We start from the raw sequence: 19,702 nt of genomic DNA, 5'->3' as shown, positions 1-19,702 counted from the left end.
AACCACCGACTGGGCGGGTCACATGAAGTACGGCCTTTAAAGTCTGCAAAGATTCACGTCTCTCAAGATGGGCTTGTCCAATGAGGAAGTCCGGAATCTCAAGTGGGAGTTCTGAGATACTGGGGCGTTTTTATGGCCCTTTGTTTGAAAGCATGGTAATTTGCATATGGAACTTGGATCAAAATGACTAAAGACTCTTAGAACACTAATATGTTGCGTAGGTATAAACATACAATATACACTCTCAATTAGATCATCCGAATACTAATTCATAGATACTAAACATGGTAGGGTTATATATATGTAAGCTGACAGGAGTGATTGTTTCGATCATCAGCCTGCATAAAACAGTATACAATCTCAAAGACAAAATACACCATGACCTGAAAGATCATGTGTGTTCATTCAAAGAAAGGTTTTCCTATTAATTAATTAGCAAAGAAAAGTCCTTCCCTTGTGGATTTTCCTTATGGGCAAAGACAGTGCTTTTCCCTGCTCACATTCCATGAGGTCGTAAAAGTATTTGGTGTCAGGGTTGTCATGGTTTGGTGTCATTTGCAGACATCCTGGCATCCAGTTTATTATTGTGAGGGGACTGTTGCCATTTGTTAATCTAATGAAGAACTGATTTGTTAAATCATATGAAAAATTACACAACCACTTAGAGCATCTCAAGAAATTACAAAGCAACAATTTGGCAACCACCCATAACACTGAAACATTGTGCAAACAACCACTCAGAACACTTTTGCAACCGCATAGCAACACCTTGACAACCACCTACAACATTCTAGCAACCACATAAGCCTTGTTCAGACTGTCAGTCCAAATTTGATTTTTGTTCATATCCGATTGGAATCCGATCTAAATTGACTGTCCACACTGTGTATCACAACTTTTACTCAATATCTGCATTGGTTTCTATGGCAATGACGTTGTGTTGGTATGTCTACGCTAAAAACAACAATAAGCGCAATACATTTTTCAATACAGATGTTGTCTTACAACATGACGACATGTTGCCGTCGCGATGGATTATAATAAGGGATAACAATATTACGTCTTATGAGGCAGCAGCAGAAAGGTAGGAAGCTGCATGCGCGGCTTTATTTTGTGCTGCTGTCTCCACCGGTCTCAAAACTCAAAGAGGTTGACTAGCAGATTATTGACATTTTCCGCTTGACTTGCTATTCGCATCAACACAACCTTGTTTCTGCAAGGACGTCCAGCATGTTTTCTACAAACAATGCCTGACGTGTTTACTTTTTACGTGGCGTGAGAATGTGAAAAAGCTACGCAAAATCCGATCTGAGCGGTCAGACTGAAACATATTTCCAGAAATTAGATATGAATAGGATTTCAAACCACATATGAATGTAGCTCGAAACGGATTTGCAAAAATCGCATTTCATGTAGGTCGTTGCCGTTCAGACTATCTAAATATGATTGGATTTCAATCGGATTTGTACAGAAATCGGATTTGGGCTGACAGTCTGAACGAGGCTATAGCAAATCCCTGGCAAACACCCATAATGTCCTAGCAACTACTGTACTGTAGAAACATGCTGAGAACCACTCAGAACTTCTTAACATCCACATAGCAACACTCAGTGGCAACATGCAACCAAACACTAATGCAACACTAATAATTTGTTCATACTTCACATTATTTTTATGGTAAAGTGTTCACAGGTGGATGGAACACGAGCGCTCACTCTTACAGCTGACTTTATCCACTGCCGAGATTTAGTCTGGAATATGTTCATTAAACTGCCATAGTTTGAGTGCTGTCATAACTATCTCTTTTTCTCCTCATCTCTCATGTTTTTGTCTTCTTATGAATGTTACATTTTTTTGTTGTCCTTTTCAAACCAGTTTTTTTTATAATGACCTTATCCTGACGTAAATACCATTTCAGAGGCTGTCTCGGAGGGCTGCTGCTGCTTTGAAAGCTAAATAACCTCTATTAAAGCTCTGATTTGGGCTTGCTGTTTGGCTATAATTCAAGAGAAAGCTTTAGAGTTATATAAGGTGTATAGGTGTTGTAATTACTGCAAGAGTCGTGTAATGATAAAATCTTTGGCATCTCCTTTTCCCCTTCAATAGTTCCCGGACCACCTATGAGACTTGTGTTCCCGGAGGTGCGTCTGACAGAAGTGAGGGTGGTCTGGCAGCCCCCTGTGGACCCCAATGGCATTATTATGGGTAAGAGAAATAATAGGTAAATTCCTTCTCTTATAAACTGAAGAAATTAAATGTAGAACAAATTGAGATTTTGCCTTTTTCCCCAACATATTCTTATCGTATTATTCCACTACTGTTCAAAAGTCAGTAAGAATTTTTTTAATAATATTTTTATTTAGCAAGCACTGATTCAGTTGATCAGTAGTCGCAGTAAGAATTTTACATTCTTTAAAAAAAAATTTACAAATTAATTACAGATACTTCAAATGAATGTTGTTCTCTTAAACTTTCTATTAATTAAATAATTCCAAAAACATGTTTCATAGTTTCCCAAAAATATTAAGCAGCACAACTGTTTTCAACATTGATAATAATGTTGAAATAACAATAAGAAATGTTCCTTGAGCAACAAATCAGCAGATTAGATTGATTTCTGAAGGATCATGTGACACTGAAGACTGGAGTAATGATGCTGAAAATCCAGCTTTGCATCACAAGAATAAATTACATTTTAAAATATATTACAATAGAAAACAGTTTACACTTTGTAATAATATTTCACAATATTACTGTTTTCACTGTATTTTGATCAAATAAATGCAGCCTTGGATGAGCATGAATTAACTTCTTTAATAAACTGTTCTTAGACTCAAATTTAAAGTTTGAATTTGTTTTTCACCAAATTAGTTTCAGCCATTTTTAATACTTATTTCTGGACAGGCATAATAACCGACAATTTCACAAATAATCCAAGACCACTCACTTAGAAAGTGATTTGTCCGTTTAATTTAAGTCCATGATTCAGACTAATCCTAGGTCTGTATTCAGTCTGATTCGCCAGTCAGTTTGACTGATTCAATCCAATAAATGTGTTGTGCTGCTTATTTTTTCTTTTAAGTTAGGAACAGAATACTTTGATGATTTATTGTGAAATTGTTTTTTTTTCATATATTGGCATTCTTCTTATGAGAATGGTCTCGGTTGACCCATGTAGCCTGGATTCAAGTGGAAAGCTGCTTTCATGTACTTCACCTCACATTAAAAACTGTCTCCTCAGTACTTGATCTGGCCTACATGAGAGCATGAAATGCATTGGACTGGCAGTATCTGGCTCAGAGCAGAGCCTGTTTCTTTCCTCCGCTTTGTGAATGAAGCCATGTCACCGTGCACCTGAGACTAATTCCTCATACGGGAAGAAGGAGCCGGAGAGGAGAAAATCCCTGCGTTTTAATGAGATTAGTCTGACTAACACCTCAAGTGAATGAAGCTCAGAATAGCCGCCTGCCAAATCATGCTGCCTGTGCAAATCACACCGGAGAAGAATACACGCAATCTCAGCGATGCAAAGATGAGATCCAAACACATTGATAGACTTTTGTTGATAGAATCCTATTCACCCAAAGCATTCATTTTGAATAAAATGAGGCCAGCTTAAGCATTTTGATGATGTTTGGGAAAAATTTGGACTTTGTTATGGTGTGTATACTGTAGAAAATGAGATTGAAAGCGTATGCATGGTTCATTTTAGTCTGGAATGTGGCACAGTATGACTGTTTAGTGTTTACCCAGAAGTCTTGTAAATCCCTGTTGGAAAATGCAGCTTAAAGGGGTCCTATTATGCTCTTTTACAAAGTCTTGATTTTGTTTTGGGGGTGTACTAGAGCAGGCTCTCATACTAGGTTATTCGAAAAACACATTATTTTTCACATATTTTACATTATTACAACACCCCTCTCGGCATGAACGGCTCGAATAGTTCTTGTATCAAATGTAGGTCCGCCTTCTGAAATTCGAAATGTGCTGTGATTGGTTAGCTGGGCCAGTGTGTGTTGTGATTGGCAGCACTCGGCGCCTGGTCGGGAAATGTCATGCCCCCTTACCATAACCGCCTGCGAGCTTCAGTGTAAATATTGCCTCAAAATCAAATCAATTTGAGCTCAATTTAAACCCGGATGATTGTAACCACTCTAAGTTCATCTGTCTTGGGAAAGCTAGCGTGTCTCCGACATAGTGATAACACTCGTTGCCTTCTCTAGTGCAGCTCAACCAGGTCTCGTCCCATTCGTTGATATTTGTTATATCACAAATCGCGGAAAATATGTGTTGTAGTCCAAACGAGTCGTTCGTTGTAGTTTTTTAAAAGGGATTTCTGTTGAATAAAATATCTCCTTTTGAAGTAGACTTTGAGCTTTATAACTTTGCAGATATTTTTTATGCTCAAACAGCAACATTACAGACTAACTAAAGTTGAAAAATGTGAGAAAGCATAATAGCACCCCTTTAAGATAACTATAGCTCTGTTTTCTGGAACATGAGAGCTGGTTTCTAGCTGCTAAACCAGTCATTAGCTGGTCATTAGCTGTTGTCCCCCAAAAAGTGTAAACAGTGTGTCTGTGGTGCTATCAAAACATTGCTCTGTTTGTTGGAAAATATCGACCATCATATCTGGCCAACAAAAGATCATTATTTGTGCAATTTTGTTTGATGATGTTAAGGCCAAAGGAAAAAAATTGCAAACTTTATCTAGTCATAGTTACGTAAACATATCAGTTATCTTAAAAGTTTTTGAAAAAAAAACTGAATGAACCTTCTGTAAGTAGTCTTAAATAGTTTTCTGTGTATTTTGCTGTAAAGAGATACAGAAAAAAACATAGTAGTTGTACAAAAATGGCTTTTTTAAATATTCCAAATAAATGATTATATTAAAAGTGAGGCTGCTTTGTAGCAGTAGCAGTATGAAAGAATTAGATCTCCTAAATTAAAAATCCTTTAATTTACTCACAATGAGGATGTGATTGCAACTGTCAAGCTCCGAAAAGACAATAAAAGTGATGATTTGTTTGCAGTTCATTTGCTTGCTTTGTGTGCAAAACAGCCCAAAATTTGAGACATATTCACTCAAAATAATGCAAACCTTTTTGGTTCTCACATCTCTTTTCAGCGCAGTATATTTAAATGTTTGTAAGTGAAGTATGGATGTCTCTCTACAATGCTTCTCTCACTTTGTCCACCATCTTGCACCAGCTAATGCAAGTTTAGATCATTGAGAAACCAGTTACCATGTTCCAAAAAAACAAAACAGCTACCAGTTTAGGCTGGATTTTCCAGCAGAGACTTTTGTTTACAGCAAAGCCTAAATGTAATCCCATTTTCAAAGCTGCTGAAAAATGTGTTGTGTGTTCCCAGAAGCGCCAGCAAACCTGACTGTTAAAGTCCGTGGCTGGGAATGGGAGTTTGCTTTGGATTTTGCAGCAGATCAAATAGTTTCACTTAATCTGACTCCAGCTGCCCCACTCAAACACAAAAAAAACAGAAGGGTATAACAGAGGAGCTGCACAGAAAATACCATGCTAAATCAAACCGGAGCTCAGACGTGTGTTGTGAACATAAGCTAAATAGATGTAAAGGCAGACGTAGCCCTCGCCAGCGGAACCTAGTTAATTACATCAACACTGCAGCGTTCCCAGACGAACATGCCACACGCATGTTGTTATTTCGCACTCTGTTTCCATGTCATACTTTAGCAGATCAAGAGATGCTGGTTATGTAGATTGAAGTCACCGAGAGAGCTCTTTGAAAGATAGGAACGAGATTTCCTGGCATGCCTCTAATTTGCTGCATCTCGTAGAAAGGCAATGCATTGAAAGCAGATGTTGATGAGAATGCGCTTACTGAGATTCAGTGACTGTTTTTTTTTTGTGTGTGCAATTTTTGTCATTACCACAAAAAAAAAAAAAGTAAAATATATATTTATATTTTCTTTATATATTATTTTTTTATATATATAAAATAACTGAATGAACCTTTTGTACGTAGTTTTACATAATTTTCTGTATGCTTTGTTGCAAAAAATACAGAACATTTTAATTATACAAAAAATATAAAAAGAGGCATCTCAAAGAAAGGAAATGCATTGAAAGCTGGTGTTGATGAGAACGCAGCTTGCTGAGATTCAGTGGCAGAGCGCTGGGCTTTCCTGCCCGTTCTGCCGAGGCACTGCCTTTGTGAGTGTTTTTGCTGGCCACTGCAGGACTGGTAATCACTGGGCAATGAAATGAGGAAAATAGAGCTGCATGGGCTGATGCGCTCACAGTGGAAACCCCTTCCCAAAAACAAAGCCCTAATAAACAATGCACTAAACAATCTAGAAATATAGACACTGACATGGAAGTAGCTGTGTGGGTGTAAGTGTGTGTGTGTTTGGGGATGAATGAATGTGATTTTCCACTGCCCCTCATGGCTGAAGTGGACATTAGGAAGAAATGGCAGCCCCCAAGTGCTGCAGTTTCACAGTGTGGGATGGCCTAATTTCGTTTTGCACAGCCCAAGGGGGCCAGCATGCAGTGCAAGCATCCTGAAAGATAAATAGACGGTTGAATAATGTTCCGTCTCTCCCACGGCCAAGCTCTGACCACACATTCCATTTTCAACATGTTTCCTGATAATGTTGTCATTTGTTTTGCTTGAGGTTTGCAGCACGTGTCATTCCCTCGGACATGATGCAGATGGACATTCAGCAGTTGTTGAATGTCCTGTTCAGTCTCTAAGTCCCTAACATTCTGTATTTTAGCACAATACACATTTATTGATTTATTTGTTTTATTTTATTTTTGTTTTTTTTATTTAATTTCAGTTTTCATTTGTAGTATTTGAATGAATGAGGCATTTATATAGCACTTTATATAGTCATAAATGATTGGCAACATACTTATCTATTAATTTAGATATAATTTATATATTTTAGTATGATATATACATTACACCATTTGTTGTTTTAGTTACAATTTTTAATATGTGAATAATGTTAAACAGTGATTCCCAATATACTCATATATTAATATAGATGTACTTTCTATACTTTATTATAATTTATATAATACACTATTAATTAATTAATTAATTTAGTTTGTTTTAACTTTTAGTATTTTAATAATGTTAAACAATGATTCTCAAACAGGCTTGAAAATACTTTGTTGTTTGTTTTACTAAACCTTTAAAGAAAAAATTGTGTAAATATTGGGGTGTTTATATTAATGATTAAAATAATTAAAAACATATTTTTGTAATTAACAGCTTACCACATTCAATCCATATTTAAGGAAAGAAAGCAAAATGATGTCTGTCAGGTTTCAATCTCGTAATGAAAGATATGGACCTTCTGTTTTTGTCCCATCAAATGTTCCAACCAATATTAACCTAAATACAATTATAAAATAACTGATTTTGTACTTTTCTGCTTCATTTTGAATGGCTGTTGGTGAAACTGTTTTTCACCCACAGAATTGGTTAGTTTAAAGGGGTCATATGATGCTTTTTTAAAGATCATTGTTTTGGGTATTTGGTGTAACAGAATATGTTGACATGCTTTAATGTTCAAAAAACACATTATTTTTCAAATACTGTACATTATTGTAGGTCCTCTATGCCCCGCCTCTCTCAAATGCTTCGTTTTCTACAAAGTCCCTCCTTCCGACAAGCGCAGTCTGCTCTGATTGGCCAGCTGACCCAGTGCATTGTGATTGGCCGAACACCACAAGCACTCGTCGGAAATGTAACGCCCCTTACCATAACGAGCTTCATCTTTCAAAATAAATGTAAAGACAGCTAATAATGTCATTAGTTTTACCATCAGTTCAAGCTCGAAAGGGGAACAGAGTCTCGTGACAGACACAGTGATGAATATGTGTTTGCAGTACACAAGCCACGGTTAAGACAGCTAACTCCACTGTGATGTGTCTCGCTCTCTCTCTCTCGCTCGCTCGCACACACACACACACACACAATGCGCAAAACTCTGCATTTGAAAAGTCAATAGCTTTCTTTAGTCTTTGCAACTTCAGGGATCTTATCTATGCACAATCAGCTTGTAACGCTCCAAAGAGAAAGGAAAACTTGAAATCGCATCATATGACCCCTTTAAAAGTGAATAATTTTAATAATGGCAATTAATGATAATGCTAAATAATATCCAGTATAAAATTAGTTAAAAGAACATAATTAATGTTTGGTGTTGATAAAGGGGTACCTGAGCCGTACCTATGGTGCTGTGTAAAACACAAACAGATTTCATTTTATGCAGGTTTGTTGTGCATCACCATTTAGTTTGTGGTCCTTTTCTCTTTGTATTGAATTTGACGTTTGGATTAGATTTGATATAAGGAGTGAAGGCAAGGCAGAGGACTTCCTCGATGAAAGACGTATTTGAATAAAGTATTTTTGCAGTAAAGGGAAGCAATGCCTGCAGACGTTAACCAGAGCTGAATTTAAAGTAGATGCTGATAGACCTGATTTTCCAGTGCACTGAAGCCTTTTTGAAAACTGTTCGTCTTATAAACCTGCTGTTGTTTTTCTAAAGATGGTTTCCCAACTACAAATGGCTTTTTAAGGAGACATTTTCCTCCTGTCCTTTTGTACTTTGAGTTCTCAAAAGCATGCCTGACTGAAAACGACTCTCAGAGTTTGTGGAAATGTTATTCAGACTTTTGATGTCAGCTTAAGCTGTCTCACCATAGACATGAGAAGGATGGAGTATCAAGACTCACCTCAGATGATCTAATGACTGTTTTGTAGGATACCAGGTAGCTTACCGTCTGGATTCTGGGGATCCCAACCAGTTCATCACAGTAGAGGTGGGCCCTGATACCCGTCAGTTCACCGCCTCCAACCTGACCCCGGAGTCGGCCTACATCTTTCGCATCTCCGCCAAGACGGAGCAGGGCTGGGGACCACCTGCACAGGCTGTGGTTATAACTACTGAGATCAGAGGTGATGCAAACACATTCACAAATACACAACACCCATATAGCATTAAAGGCAGAGTAGGTGATTTGGTTCAAAAACATTTTTTGTTAGGCTGGTTAAAAGTCTCTTCACATCCCGATAGCAATCAGTAAGTTAAGTGCTCTGAATGTATTTATATGTATTTATATCATCTGTGGAATGCGTAGGACCATAAAATGTTCATCCAATCATATCCCTCGGTCCGAGGGCTACGATAGGCTGTCCTACCTGCCTGTCAACGTATGTATTTGCATACCTCCGTGCACCCTGTCTGCGCAGACATGATACGTCATCAGCGCGCCCCATTAAGCTATTGCAGACCAAGTGGGAATGGAAGGCGTTATTATTGTAATATTATGCGCTTTGTACTGTAATGTTTCCTCACAGGTGAATGAGACATGAGTTAATCGGACAGCGATGCATTCAACCCTCCATCAAACACTGGCTACGTTTACATGCAACCAAATCATCCGTTTGTAATCGGATTGACAGCTCAATCGGACTGAAATGCCTTCATGTAAACACCTTAATCGATCCGATTGAGCTCGATCGGAATGAAATTTCGATTGGATTGGAGGGGGTGCTTTATTCCTTTTCTAATACGATTGAGAGTGCATGTAAACACTCGATCGGATTGAACCCCAAAACTGAAAGCACTGCACATGTGCAATGACGCAGAAATAGCGTAATGATGTATGACACGCAGAACGAACGGTTCTTCCTTTTGAATAAAGTGTTGTATAAATGCATGTCCTGTCATTATAAAACTCTCCTTTCACTCAGCAACTGTGAAGTGGAGCAGGACAACCTCTCACCAGTCCTTGTTTTGGATTCTCATCCATTTTTACTGCGTGATAAATTTGAGCAGGACTGCACAGCACAGCGGTTTATATGTATATTTATTCATAAATGGATACATATTAATTCTGCTGTTAAAAACAAGTAAAGAAACCGTGTAGGAGAGTGGTTATGTGCAAACAGTGAGAAATATATTTGTGCAGTGTGTGCATGTAAAAAAAAATCCATTCTGATTTGAAGTTTGTGACATATAAACGCGCACATCAACCCGATCACTTTCTTTAGCGTTCATGTAAACACTACATTCAGATTCATCAATCGGAATGAATTTAGTACGATTAAACCAAAAATTGTGCATGTAAACGTAGCCACTGTCTCTCATCGTTAGCCTCTGGTCTGCCTGTGCGTTTTGAAGGAGGCGTGGCTTTGGAGAGTGATTTGCAGGGAGGGCGGGATCTTATGCTTTCAAAGCTAGCTTGCTATTGCTAGCCTCTCCAAAATTGCCTACCCTAGCTTTAAAGTCAGAATGAAATGAAAATTCACCCTGTTTATTTTCTGAATGCGTGTTATTGACTTTATTGTGAAAGATTCATCCATGCATGGTTTAATTAAAATTTCATAACTGGATCTTCTGGTAAAACATCAGACTTCTCTTTGGTGACACATGCTGGACTTCTCCAATCATTTTGTCTGCCTAAACCCGGCCCCTTTCTAACAATTGACTGCAAGTTCACATTCAGATCTGCCTTCATCCAATCAACAACTGATATATTGGACCAAGTCCAACATTTTTTTTTTTATAATAATAAAATAATGTTAGATATTGTTTTAAAAATGTAAAAGTAAGTTAGTGCTGGTAAATGTTAACATAATAAAAGTTTGTCAGTAATAGCAAACAATAGATTTGTAACAGAAGCATTACTATTGGGATTACACTGAATTGCTTTGAAGGGTAAAATCGACTTCAGAAATGGATGCCAGTGGTGTTTCAGGAGGAAAGTAGTTATCCACAGTAGACTGAACTCACATTCAAGTCTGGCTGCATTCTTAAACAGCTACTTTTCATGGTCTAAACAATTCACAATGAATAAAAATGGATCCTATTTCATTCAGAATCCGCATCACATTATGGTAGTAAAATAGATTGCAATTGTTTTCTGTTGATTTTAAGCTTATATTTAAGTTTAAATGCTCACAAATGCATGCATGATCTAAATCATTCTTTGCCATAGACACTGATTTTTAGACTGGTAAAGAGTCATGATATGCAGCCCAACTGCTACACTGGTAATAAACGAATCAATTTCAAGACAGACAGATAGTTTAGTTTAAAGATGGGAGCGATTACATATCATCTTTTGACCTCCTGAAGCTGCTCGATCGGTGCTTTTAAACGCTGCATGGACAAGGCCATTGCAATCATGGCTTACGATAGCTTTCGTTGCGCATGATCTGCATCTTTAATGGCGGTCGATACCGTGCACCTTTAAATAAACAATTATGCCTCTCCGTATTGATTTCTCAGATTAAAGTTGATGATGTTATGCAGTTGTGTGTCACACAGGTGGTGGGGGGTGGGGAGGCCAGGGCAAGACCCGCTGACTGATGCACACATGAGTAGGATAGTCCTGTCCCATGATTAAGAACAGTCATCAATACCAGCCTGACCCTTGAACTCACACTTCACATCTATCTCTCCTCCATCAGAGCGACCGCAGCCTCCACGGCAGCTGCGGGTGCCCCAGGAACACGTGCAGTCGCGTAAACTACAGCTCAACTGGGTGCCCGGAGGGGACGGCTCCTCTCCCGTCCGATACTTCACCCTGCAGACGCGGGAGCTACCCAACGGAGACTGGCTCACCCATTCCTCCGCTATAAGCCACAATTATACCTCCTGGGAAGTGGACAGGTGAGCTCCTTTGCCATTTCTCAACCCCCAAAATCCCACAAACAGCAGTACCAGGGGCTTTACCCAGAGTCTGGCCTCCAGTGATCCTCGCAGAGCTGATTTCACTCTCCGCTGCTTCAAAGTCACATGCATTCCCCTGCAGGGCTCATGAGGGCCGTACAATAAGGGCAGTATGGAGGGAGTGTTATTAAATGCGTAGGAGCCTTTTTTCCTCAGCAATTTATGATACTCGATCCAATTTGAGAGAGTGAGAAACAATCAGTACCTTGGGCTACAGGCGTTCCAGCTTTTTGCATGTGAGTTATGTCGGATCCGCAGCTATGATTATATGGGCAGTCGAATAGTATTTTATATGCGTTCAGAGGGCCATCTCATCTTGATTATGTTGAGCCCCCTTTCTCAGTTGAAAACTCTCTCAGCCATCAGCTTTTGAGTGCTTTTTTAAACAGCCAGATTGTTGCTAAATTGATTATTCAGGACTGATTTGTGTCTTTACCAGCTGGAGGCTTTTAGGAGTTGGGCATCATGGGAAAAATATTCCCTTTAACCAAGCAATACGAATAGCAAAAAGCCCCATGTTTTGGAAAGCGCTGTGCAACTCATCTCAATCGACAGAGATCGGTTATGAGACCTAAACGACATGTTTAGTTCGTTAATGAGCCCAACTGGCTTGTGCAGTGCGTTTTGGGTAAATGGGAAATAAACAAATTAGAAATTAAACTGAACATTTTTCCACATATTCCCTTTACTGTCAATCCTAGATAGTTTTTTGCCTGTGTTTTTCAACACAAAGTGATTGAAGAAGGCTAAGCAGTAGGGCTGATGTAATTATTTATGAAGTATATTAATATATTAATAATGTATATTATTATAATAATTTAAATTATTAATATGTTATATAATTGAAATAATATTAATAGATTTTAATTATATTTAATTATACTTTTATGAGGTATTTGAAGAATGTTAGACAGTTTGGCTGTGCAATTATGATAATAGTAATTGTTGATTATTGTTGACCCTTTAAAATGTTTTGATTATGTATATTTAATTATATTTGAATTCAGATTAACTGAAGAAGGCTAGGCAGTATGACTGTGCAGTTATGACAAAAATAGTAACTGTTGATTGAAATTTAATTGTGATTATTTATGTAGAATATATTATTATAATAATATAAATTTAAATATAAATATATTATTCAAATAATAATATTAATATATTTTATCATTTAAATAATATAATTAAATATTATTAAAAATACTTATTTTGTGCTGTAATCTCAATTATTTTTCCAATTAATTGTGCAGCCCTATTAGGCAACATTCCCTGACATAATTTACCATCACCTCAGTTGTTCATATCATATTTCTGGTTTCATGAAGTGCCATATGCTGCACTCATGTCTTTATATGAGCTCTCCGATATGAAGTGTTTCGTGTCTTATTTCTGTCCTCACCTCTCTGCCTCAAGTGCTTTAAGATAAAACTCTGTAATTGCCAGTGCGTGCCCTTGGGCTTCAATGGATTGTGTCCCTGACATTTATAGATACTAGTTCATACATGCACTGCTGAGCCACATCATTTGTGATGGGAATGGTCTTTGTCCAATATGAGAGAGCTCACGAGCTGTGCAATCCCTCAGGCTGAAACCCTTCACTTCATACAAGCTCAGAATGATGGCGACTAATGACGTCGGAGACAGCAAGTACAGCCAAGAGACGGATGCAATTACCACTTTACAAGATGGTGAGTAATAATGAGCGTGTTGTATCTGCTGGCTTTGGTTGATGCGCTATTGATTCAAATAAAAGTCATAGAGGAGCTACAGTCTTATCTACGCCGTTTATTTGCAAGCTGAAGTCTTGGAGCTGATTTAATTCTGTCATTATTTACTCACCCTTATGCTATTCTAAACCTGTGTGACTTACTTTCTTGGGCCACAAGGGAGTGCTACGTCTGTGGGAAAGTTTTATATGTACAAAGTTTAAAAAGCACAGAATTTGGCATTAGTGCAGTTTATTCTTTCTAATGGTCAGAACTGCTAAGAATTATTTTATTCTTACAGTCAACATTTTATGTTTCTCTTCCGTTCTTATACATCTGAAAGTACCTTAGAAAACAAGATAGTCTACAAATAGTTAAAATATATAAATGTCTTTAAGGGGGATCATCATGCATATGGGGTCAAGGGCATTAAAAGTTTGTAAACCCCTGGTCAAATGACTCAAAACTTGCTACTGGTAAATAACGACATTCGGGCTTTTCAAACTTGCAATAGTTAACTCTGGGTCATTCTAAACCCCAGGTAAACAGAATCCTGGTTTATCTTGCATCACATTTCACACAGCTCATTATTTACCTGGGGTTAATGGTAAATTCTGGGTATTCATATGCTGACATGTTCCTCAACCCTGGATTAATATTCTAATTTGCATATTTGCTGTATCAGTGTCATTGATTGACCAAACGTAGCACACAACCTGTTTACAAAGGTTCAAGCATCGTGCATCATTTTACACACACATATATATATATATATATATATATACTCACTGGCCACTTTATTAGGTACACCTTGCTAGTACCGGGTTGGACCCCCTTTTGCCTTCAGAACTGCCTTAATTCTTCGTGGCATAGATTCAACAAGGTGTTGGAAACATTCCTCAGAGATTTTGGTCCATATTGACGTGATAGCATCACACAGTTGCTGCAGATTTGTTGGCTGCACATCCATGATGGGAATCTCCCGTTCCACCACATCCCAAAGGTGCTCTATTGGATTGAGATCTGGTGACTGTGGAGGCCATTTGAGTAAAGTGAACTCATTGTCATGTTCAAGAAACCAGTCTGAGATGATTTGAGCTTTGTAACATGGTGCATTATTCTGCTGGAAGTAGCCATCAGAAGATGGGTACACTGTAGTCATAAAGGGATGGACATGGTCAGCAACAATACTCAGGTAGGCTGTGGCGTTTAAACGATGCTCAATTGGTACTAAAGGGCCCAAAGTGTACCAAGAAAATATCCCCCACACCATTACACCACCACCACCAGCCTGAACCGTTGAGACAAGGCAGGATGGATCCTTGCTTTCATGTTCTTTATGCCAAATTCTGACCCTACCATCTGAATGTCGCAGCAGAAATCGAGACTCATCAGACTAGGCTACGTTTTTCCAATCTTCTATTGTCCAATTTTGGTGAACCTGTGCGAATTGTAGCCTCTGTTTCCTGTTCTTAGCTGACAGGAGCGGCACCCGGTGTGGTCTTCTGCTGCTTCAGGGTTCGACGTGTTGTGCGTTCAGAGATAGTATTCTGCATACCTTGGTTGTAACGAGTGGTTATTTGAGTTACTGTTGTCTTTCTATCATCTCGAACCAGTCTGCCCATTCTCCTCTGACCTCTGACATCAACAAGGCATTTTCGTTCACACAACTGCCGCTCACTGGATATTTTCTCTTTTTCGGACCATTCTCTGTAAACCCTAGAGATGGTTGTGCGTGAAAGTTCCAGTAGATCAGCAGTTTTTGAAATACTCAGACCAGCCCGTCTGGCACCAACAACCATTCCACGTTCAAAGTCACTTAAATCCCCTTTCTTCCCCATTCTGATGCTCGGTTTGAACTTCAGCAAGTCGTCTTCACCACATCTAGATGCCTAAATGCATTGAGTTGCTGCCATGTGATTGGCTGATTAGCTAATTGTGTTACCAAGCAATTGAACAGGTGTACCTAATAAAGTGGCCGGTGAATGTATATATATATATATATATATATATATATATATATTGCAGACTGCTATCAAGTTTTTCCTGAATGAACTTTTCTGACTATAAAAGCGACACAGTGTTTTCGTGACTGTCCAAAGCACATGAATGTAAGGCACGCGATTGGGTGTCTGTTGCTAAGCATCTAGCCAGAACATTCTAACACTGCATCATTTTAAACTGTTTGGCACCGCAATGCAGGTTTAACAGCACAAAAGTGGTCCAAACCCTGCAACTAAATCACAAGTGTAGAACGTTTCTTTAGCCAGAGTTAAAAGCAGGGTTAAGAACAAAAATAACCTGGGGTTTAGTGCTGTGTGAAAATAATAAAATCTTACAACTTCAGAAGTGAAATTAACCACTTTTAGGGTACTTCTATGGTGCTTTTTGTCATTTTTGAGCTTAGCACCACCAGTCCTCATATATATTAAAAGAACGGCCTTCAAAAATCCTTCTTTTGTGTTCCACAGAAGAAATACAGTCATACAGATTTGGAACAACACGATGACAATATTTCCTTAACTAAGAACTCTTCTGCAATGGAATTTATATTGTATTTTACATGAACTTATCAAATGTTATTTTCTGTATGTCTGCAGTTCCTGATGAAGCGCCCACGATTCAAGCCGTGAAACCCTCCACGACAACATCTGTGCTGGTGCAGTGGCAGGTACGGAGTGAACTCCTGACCCCCATTTATGTTTATCTGATGGCCAGATAACAAACCGGCTCCAGCCTGAGAAAAGTAGCGGCATGTTGCAGGCTATCACCAGTGAAATTACAGCCCTGTTGAGTTTTGTCAATAGGTAGCCTTGCCTTGCTTTGAGCAGCCTGTCGTGCACCACTTAGTATTCCTCGTGCAGGTTTGCATAAATTAATGACATGCGGTATTGATACCCGCACATTTACAGAGCTCGCAAAGGGCTTCGCCAAACCCAGGATAATTAATACCCACACGCGACAGCGATCCTGCAATCTGAAGGGATATTAATTAGTAGCTGAAACCTTTATTCACTGACCTATGAGTCCTGAATTTTCTCACTACTGTCTGTTTTATCAGCAGAACCGTAGGTCGAGTTGATTACACTCTGCTCTGAGCTTTGTTAATTACCCACTGACTGAATGGCTCAGAAATGAAATCCTCATCTTTTATTTATCTTTTCCATTTGGCGGTGAGCATCACGCACAGACGCGCGATGGTAGATCAGTCAGCACTGTCTGTCAGTTACAGCCAGGATGGCTTTTTATCAAGGTGTGCTTTAATAAGGACCGCAAGAACAGCTAGCAGAATGTGACCTTTAATTTAATCTGTGCTTTTGCAGACGCCCAAGGAGGAGGGTGTGAATGGGGTTCTGGTGGGCTATCGGCTCTACTACCGCGAGCTGCAATATGACAGTGCACCGCAGGAATCAAAGAGGGCCGTCAACAGCTCCTTGCTGCGCACCGAACTGACAGGTAACTAGCGGGAGGAGGCTCTCCTCTTGAACCAGAAATGTCTGCACGCAGGTGTGATTTATAGCTTGAGTGCTTCTTTGAACACTTTAACCCATCCAGTTTTTGATAAAAAAAAAGAAATTCCTTAACGTTTTTTACTCACCTTTTTGACGTGCGCTTTTGTACAAAGATGAATATTGTATTTCCCAGCTACACTCTCAGAAAGTAAGTCAAGTTTTGAAATGAAACTGGGACACAATCAGTGATGGCAAATTATGAAATTCACTTTAATATGCAGAATATTTCACAAGTCAGTCGAGTTTGAACGCTATCAAAGCGTTAGGACGCTCGTCTTCCCTGCAGTTAGAGAATAATTTTCTGACGGATGACTGAGCGTAGGTGAACTCATTACGCGCTCAGGCTGTGTGAGGTGCGGAATCATGAGTTTGGGCTCAAGCGTTCGGCACAGACCGCGCCAACGGGCTCTTCTTCCGCAGCCCGGATCCGGCTGCTAAGTCTCCTTTGACAAATTGGACTCAGCAGTGTTGACAGCATTTAAATGCGCAAGCCCAGAGCAGCCGAGCAAGGAGGCATATTTAATTCCTTTCCCTGTGTTTTGCACCGGCCAGGGCGGGAGTGCAATATGTCTCCTCTGCTCTCCACTCGTCTTACATGTTAAAATCTGAGGTCTGTTAAGTGCTGAATGTGCCTCCCTGCTGAAATCACCCTAAATGCCAAAAGGAAATTACTGGAGCTATGCTCTATTTGTTCAGGCTTAACAGCTTACATTGAAAAGTTAGCAGGTACTCCAGAAGCTAACAAGGTCCCTGTCACTTTCTGCAGCATTCTACTAAAGTCGAGTCAATTTATGTTACTTTATTGTGCGGATATGTTTGTATGTGCCTATGATTGTTGTTCATAGTGTGTTGTCGACAAATTCAAAGATTTAGTACAAAATCTTCCGGATCATGTGACACATGAAACAAAGCTTCAAAGTCATTCCAGTTGAGCATTTCCTCTTCCATCTAGTTATTAATATATTGAATAAAATGACAATTTTAAAGATGGATAACATATTCATTTTTTACCACAGTATCACTGTAAAGGGATATTTAAATTAATTAAAATTATTTTAAGCCAATGTACACTTGATGTTGACATCTGGCATGAAAAAGTGGCAATTTATTCAGAAATACCTCAACTGTTTCTTCATCAAAATATTTGAAGCAAAACATGTTTGAATATTATTTTGATTGGTAATCATAATGGAATCCCTTTTATCTACGAAAAGCTATGTTTATAATAACATAATAACATATTTGGTGGGAAAAACAATAGCACAAACATGAGCAAGTATTAGCAGTGGTTTTGATGATTTATGTAATGTGTGATATTACTTGTTGAGTTTTACAATATTCAATGTTTAAATAATATTAAATGATGAAATAAAAATGACAAAAATCTGTATGATAAGTTTCAAAATATGGTTAAAAATGATCCGTTTTAATTCTCAGTCCCTCACTATGCTCTTTATTTCTATCCATTTAGGTACCCTCTTATTTTTATTATTTTATTTTTATTTGCCATTTTGTAAATAAAGTTTAAGTGTCTGAGCTTGACCAGAAGATACTTAAAAAAGTCTGAAATAACCTCATATAGAAACCCAGATATATTCATTTAAGTTACAGCACTCAAAAGGAACGTCATGCGTACGTTCAGATTTTTCTTTAATTTTACCCAAGTGATGCTGGATCAGTATATGTTTTAAAAAATATTATTAGGTCCCTAATGCACCCCAGCTTTTGATTTAGTACTGTATATTGACTGTTGAATCATTAATCAATGGCTCGCTTTGGTTTCTTGCGGGGTTTGATTGGAGCGGAAGATGAGCATTGTGGAATTTCATCAATTTCTTGGAGAAGTGTGTGATGAGCAACTTTGAAAAGCAAAGATTTACAGCCATGATGAAATATCCCTTTGATTTATGCTTTTCCATATCTGCTGCTTCTCCAGTAATGTATTCCTCATCGTTTGCTCTTTCTCCCTCCACAGCCAAAAGCACTGTGAAGACTGTCAGCAATCCTTCATTAACCGAATTCGAGCTAACGCGTAAGTTTCATTTAGCCATCTTTCTCATTTACGTCAGTCTGCTTTGAAGTCCAAAATATTCAAACTCCCTTTGGCAAAGTGTGTAATCCCTAATACTCTTCCTGTTCAAAGAACAAGGTTCTTCCTCTAATCCATCTACTCTGACCAGGAACATTCTGGCCCCGAGATATTCTCAAAGTGAATCCCGTTGCACATCGCCTCAGACCTGAGACTTGCATGTGCTCTCAGTCTCCCATGTACCGTCTCATCAATACTGTTCAAAGAGTTTGGAAAGAGTAATGCCGTTTCTTTCCAAGATCACACCCAAACTGTTCTGTATCCACACTGATAAGGAACAGTAGGTGGTTATCTCAGAGATGCTTTTGTTTCTACCCAGATGTATTCCCATTCTTCTTATCTGCTGTCTCAAAGCCAAGATGTGCCTTTCAAGCATGCTTATGGATCTTCTGTTTGTAATTTTGAATTCTCATCAGAGCTGCAGAAATACAGGCGCTATGAAATTGTGATGACTGCCTACAACATCATTGGCGAAAGCCCTCCAAGTGCTCCGGTAGAGGTGTTTGTTGGAGAAGCAGGTAAGTGATTGTGTCAAAATGAGGGCACTTTACACATTGATATCAAAATGTTGTCAAAATAAATACTTTGTTTGTAATTATATAGTCCCTCAGGAGCTGTTGCTTTTATGTTTTTTATTTGATTTTATTCTTATATATATATATAT

At 38.5% G+C, this 19,702-nt stretch overlaps 1 protein-coding gene across 3 annotated transcripts in view; it reads left to right on the top strand.

Moving 5' to 3' along the window:
- The window catches only part of LOC107591833 (protein sidekick-1-like), a 368,532-nt gene that overhangs the window by 325,685 nt on the left and 23,145 nt on the right, over positions 1-19,702 (top strand). For all 3 annotated transcript variants that reach the window (XM_016281108.1, XM_016281124.1, XM_016281117.1), the window contains exons 28-35: positions 2,107-2,205; positions 8,755-8,949; positions 11,470-11,671; positions 13,316-13,419; positions 16,038-16,108; positions 16,761-16,893; positions 18,925-18,981; positions 19,455-19,556. In XM_016281108.1, the coding sequence (XP_016136594.1) occupies positions 2,107-2,205; positions 8,755-8,949; positions 11,470-11,671; positions 13,316-13,419; positions 16,038-16,108; positions 16,761-16,893; positions 18,925-18,981; positions 19,455-19,556 (963 nt within the window). The remainder of the gene's footprint in view (positions 1-2,106; positions 2,206-8,754; positions 8,950-11,469; positions 11,672-13,315; positions 13,420-16,037; positions 16,109-16,760; positions 16,894-18,924; positions 18,982-19,454; positions 19,557-19,702) is intronic.

The sequence above is a fragment of the Sinocyclocheilus grahami genome, unplaced genomic scaffold, assembly GCF_001515645.1.
Source record: "Sinocyclocheilus grahami isolate Dianchi unplaced genomic scaffold, SAMN03320097.WGS_v1.1 scaffold9.1, whole genome shotgun sequence".
NCBI classification, from domain to species: Eukaryota; Metazoa; Chordata; class Actinopteri; order Cypriniformes; family Cyprinidae; genus Sinocyclocheilus; species Sinocyclocheilus grahami.
The sequence above is the reverse complement of the archived record's forward strand: the minus strand, read 5'-3'. Positions and strand labels throughout refer to the sequence as shown.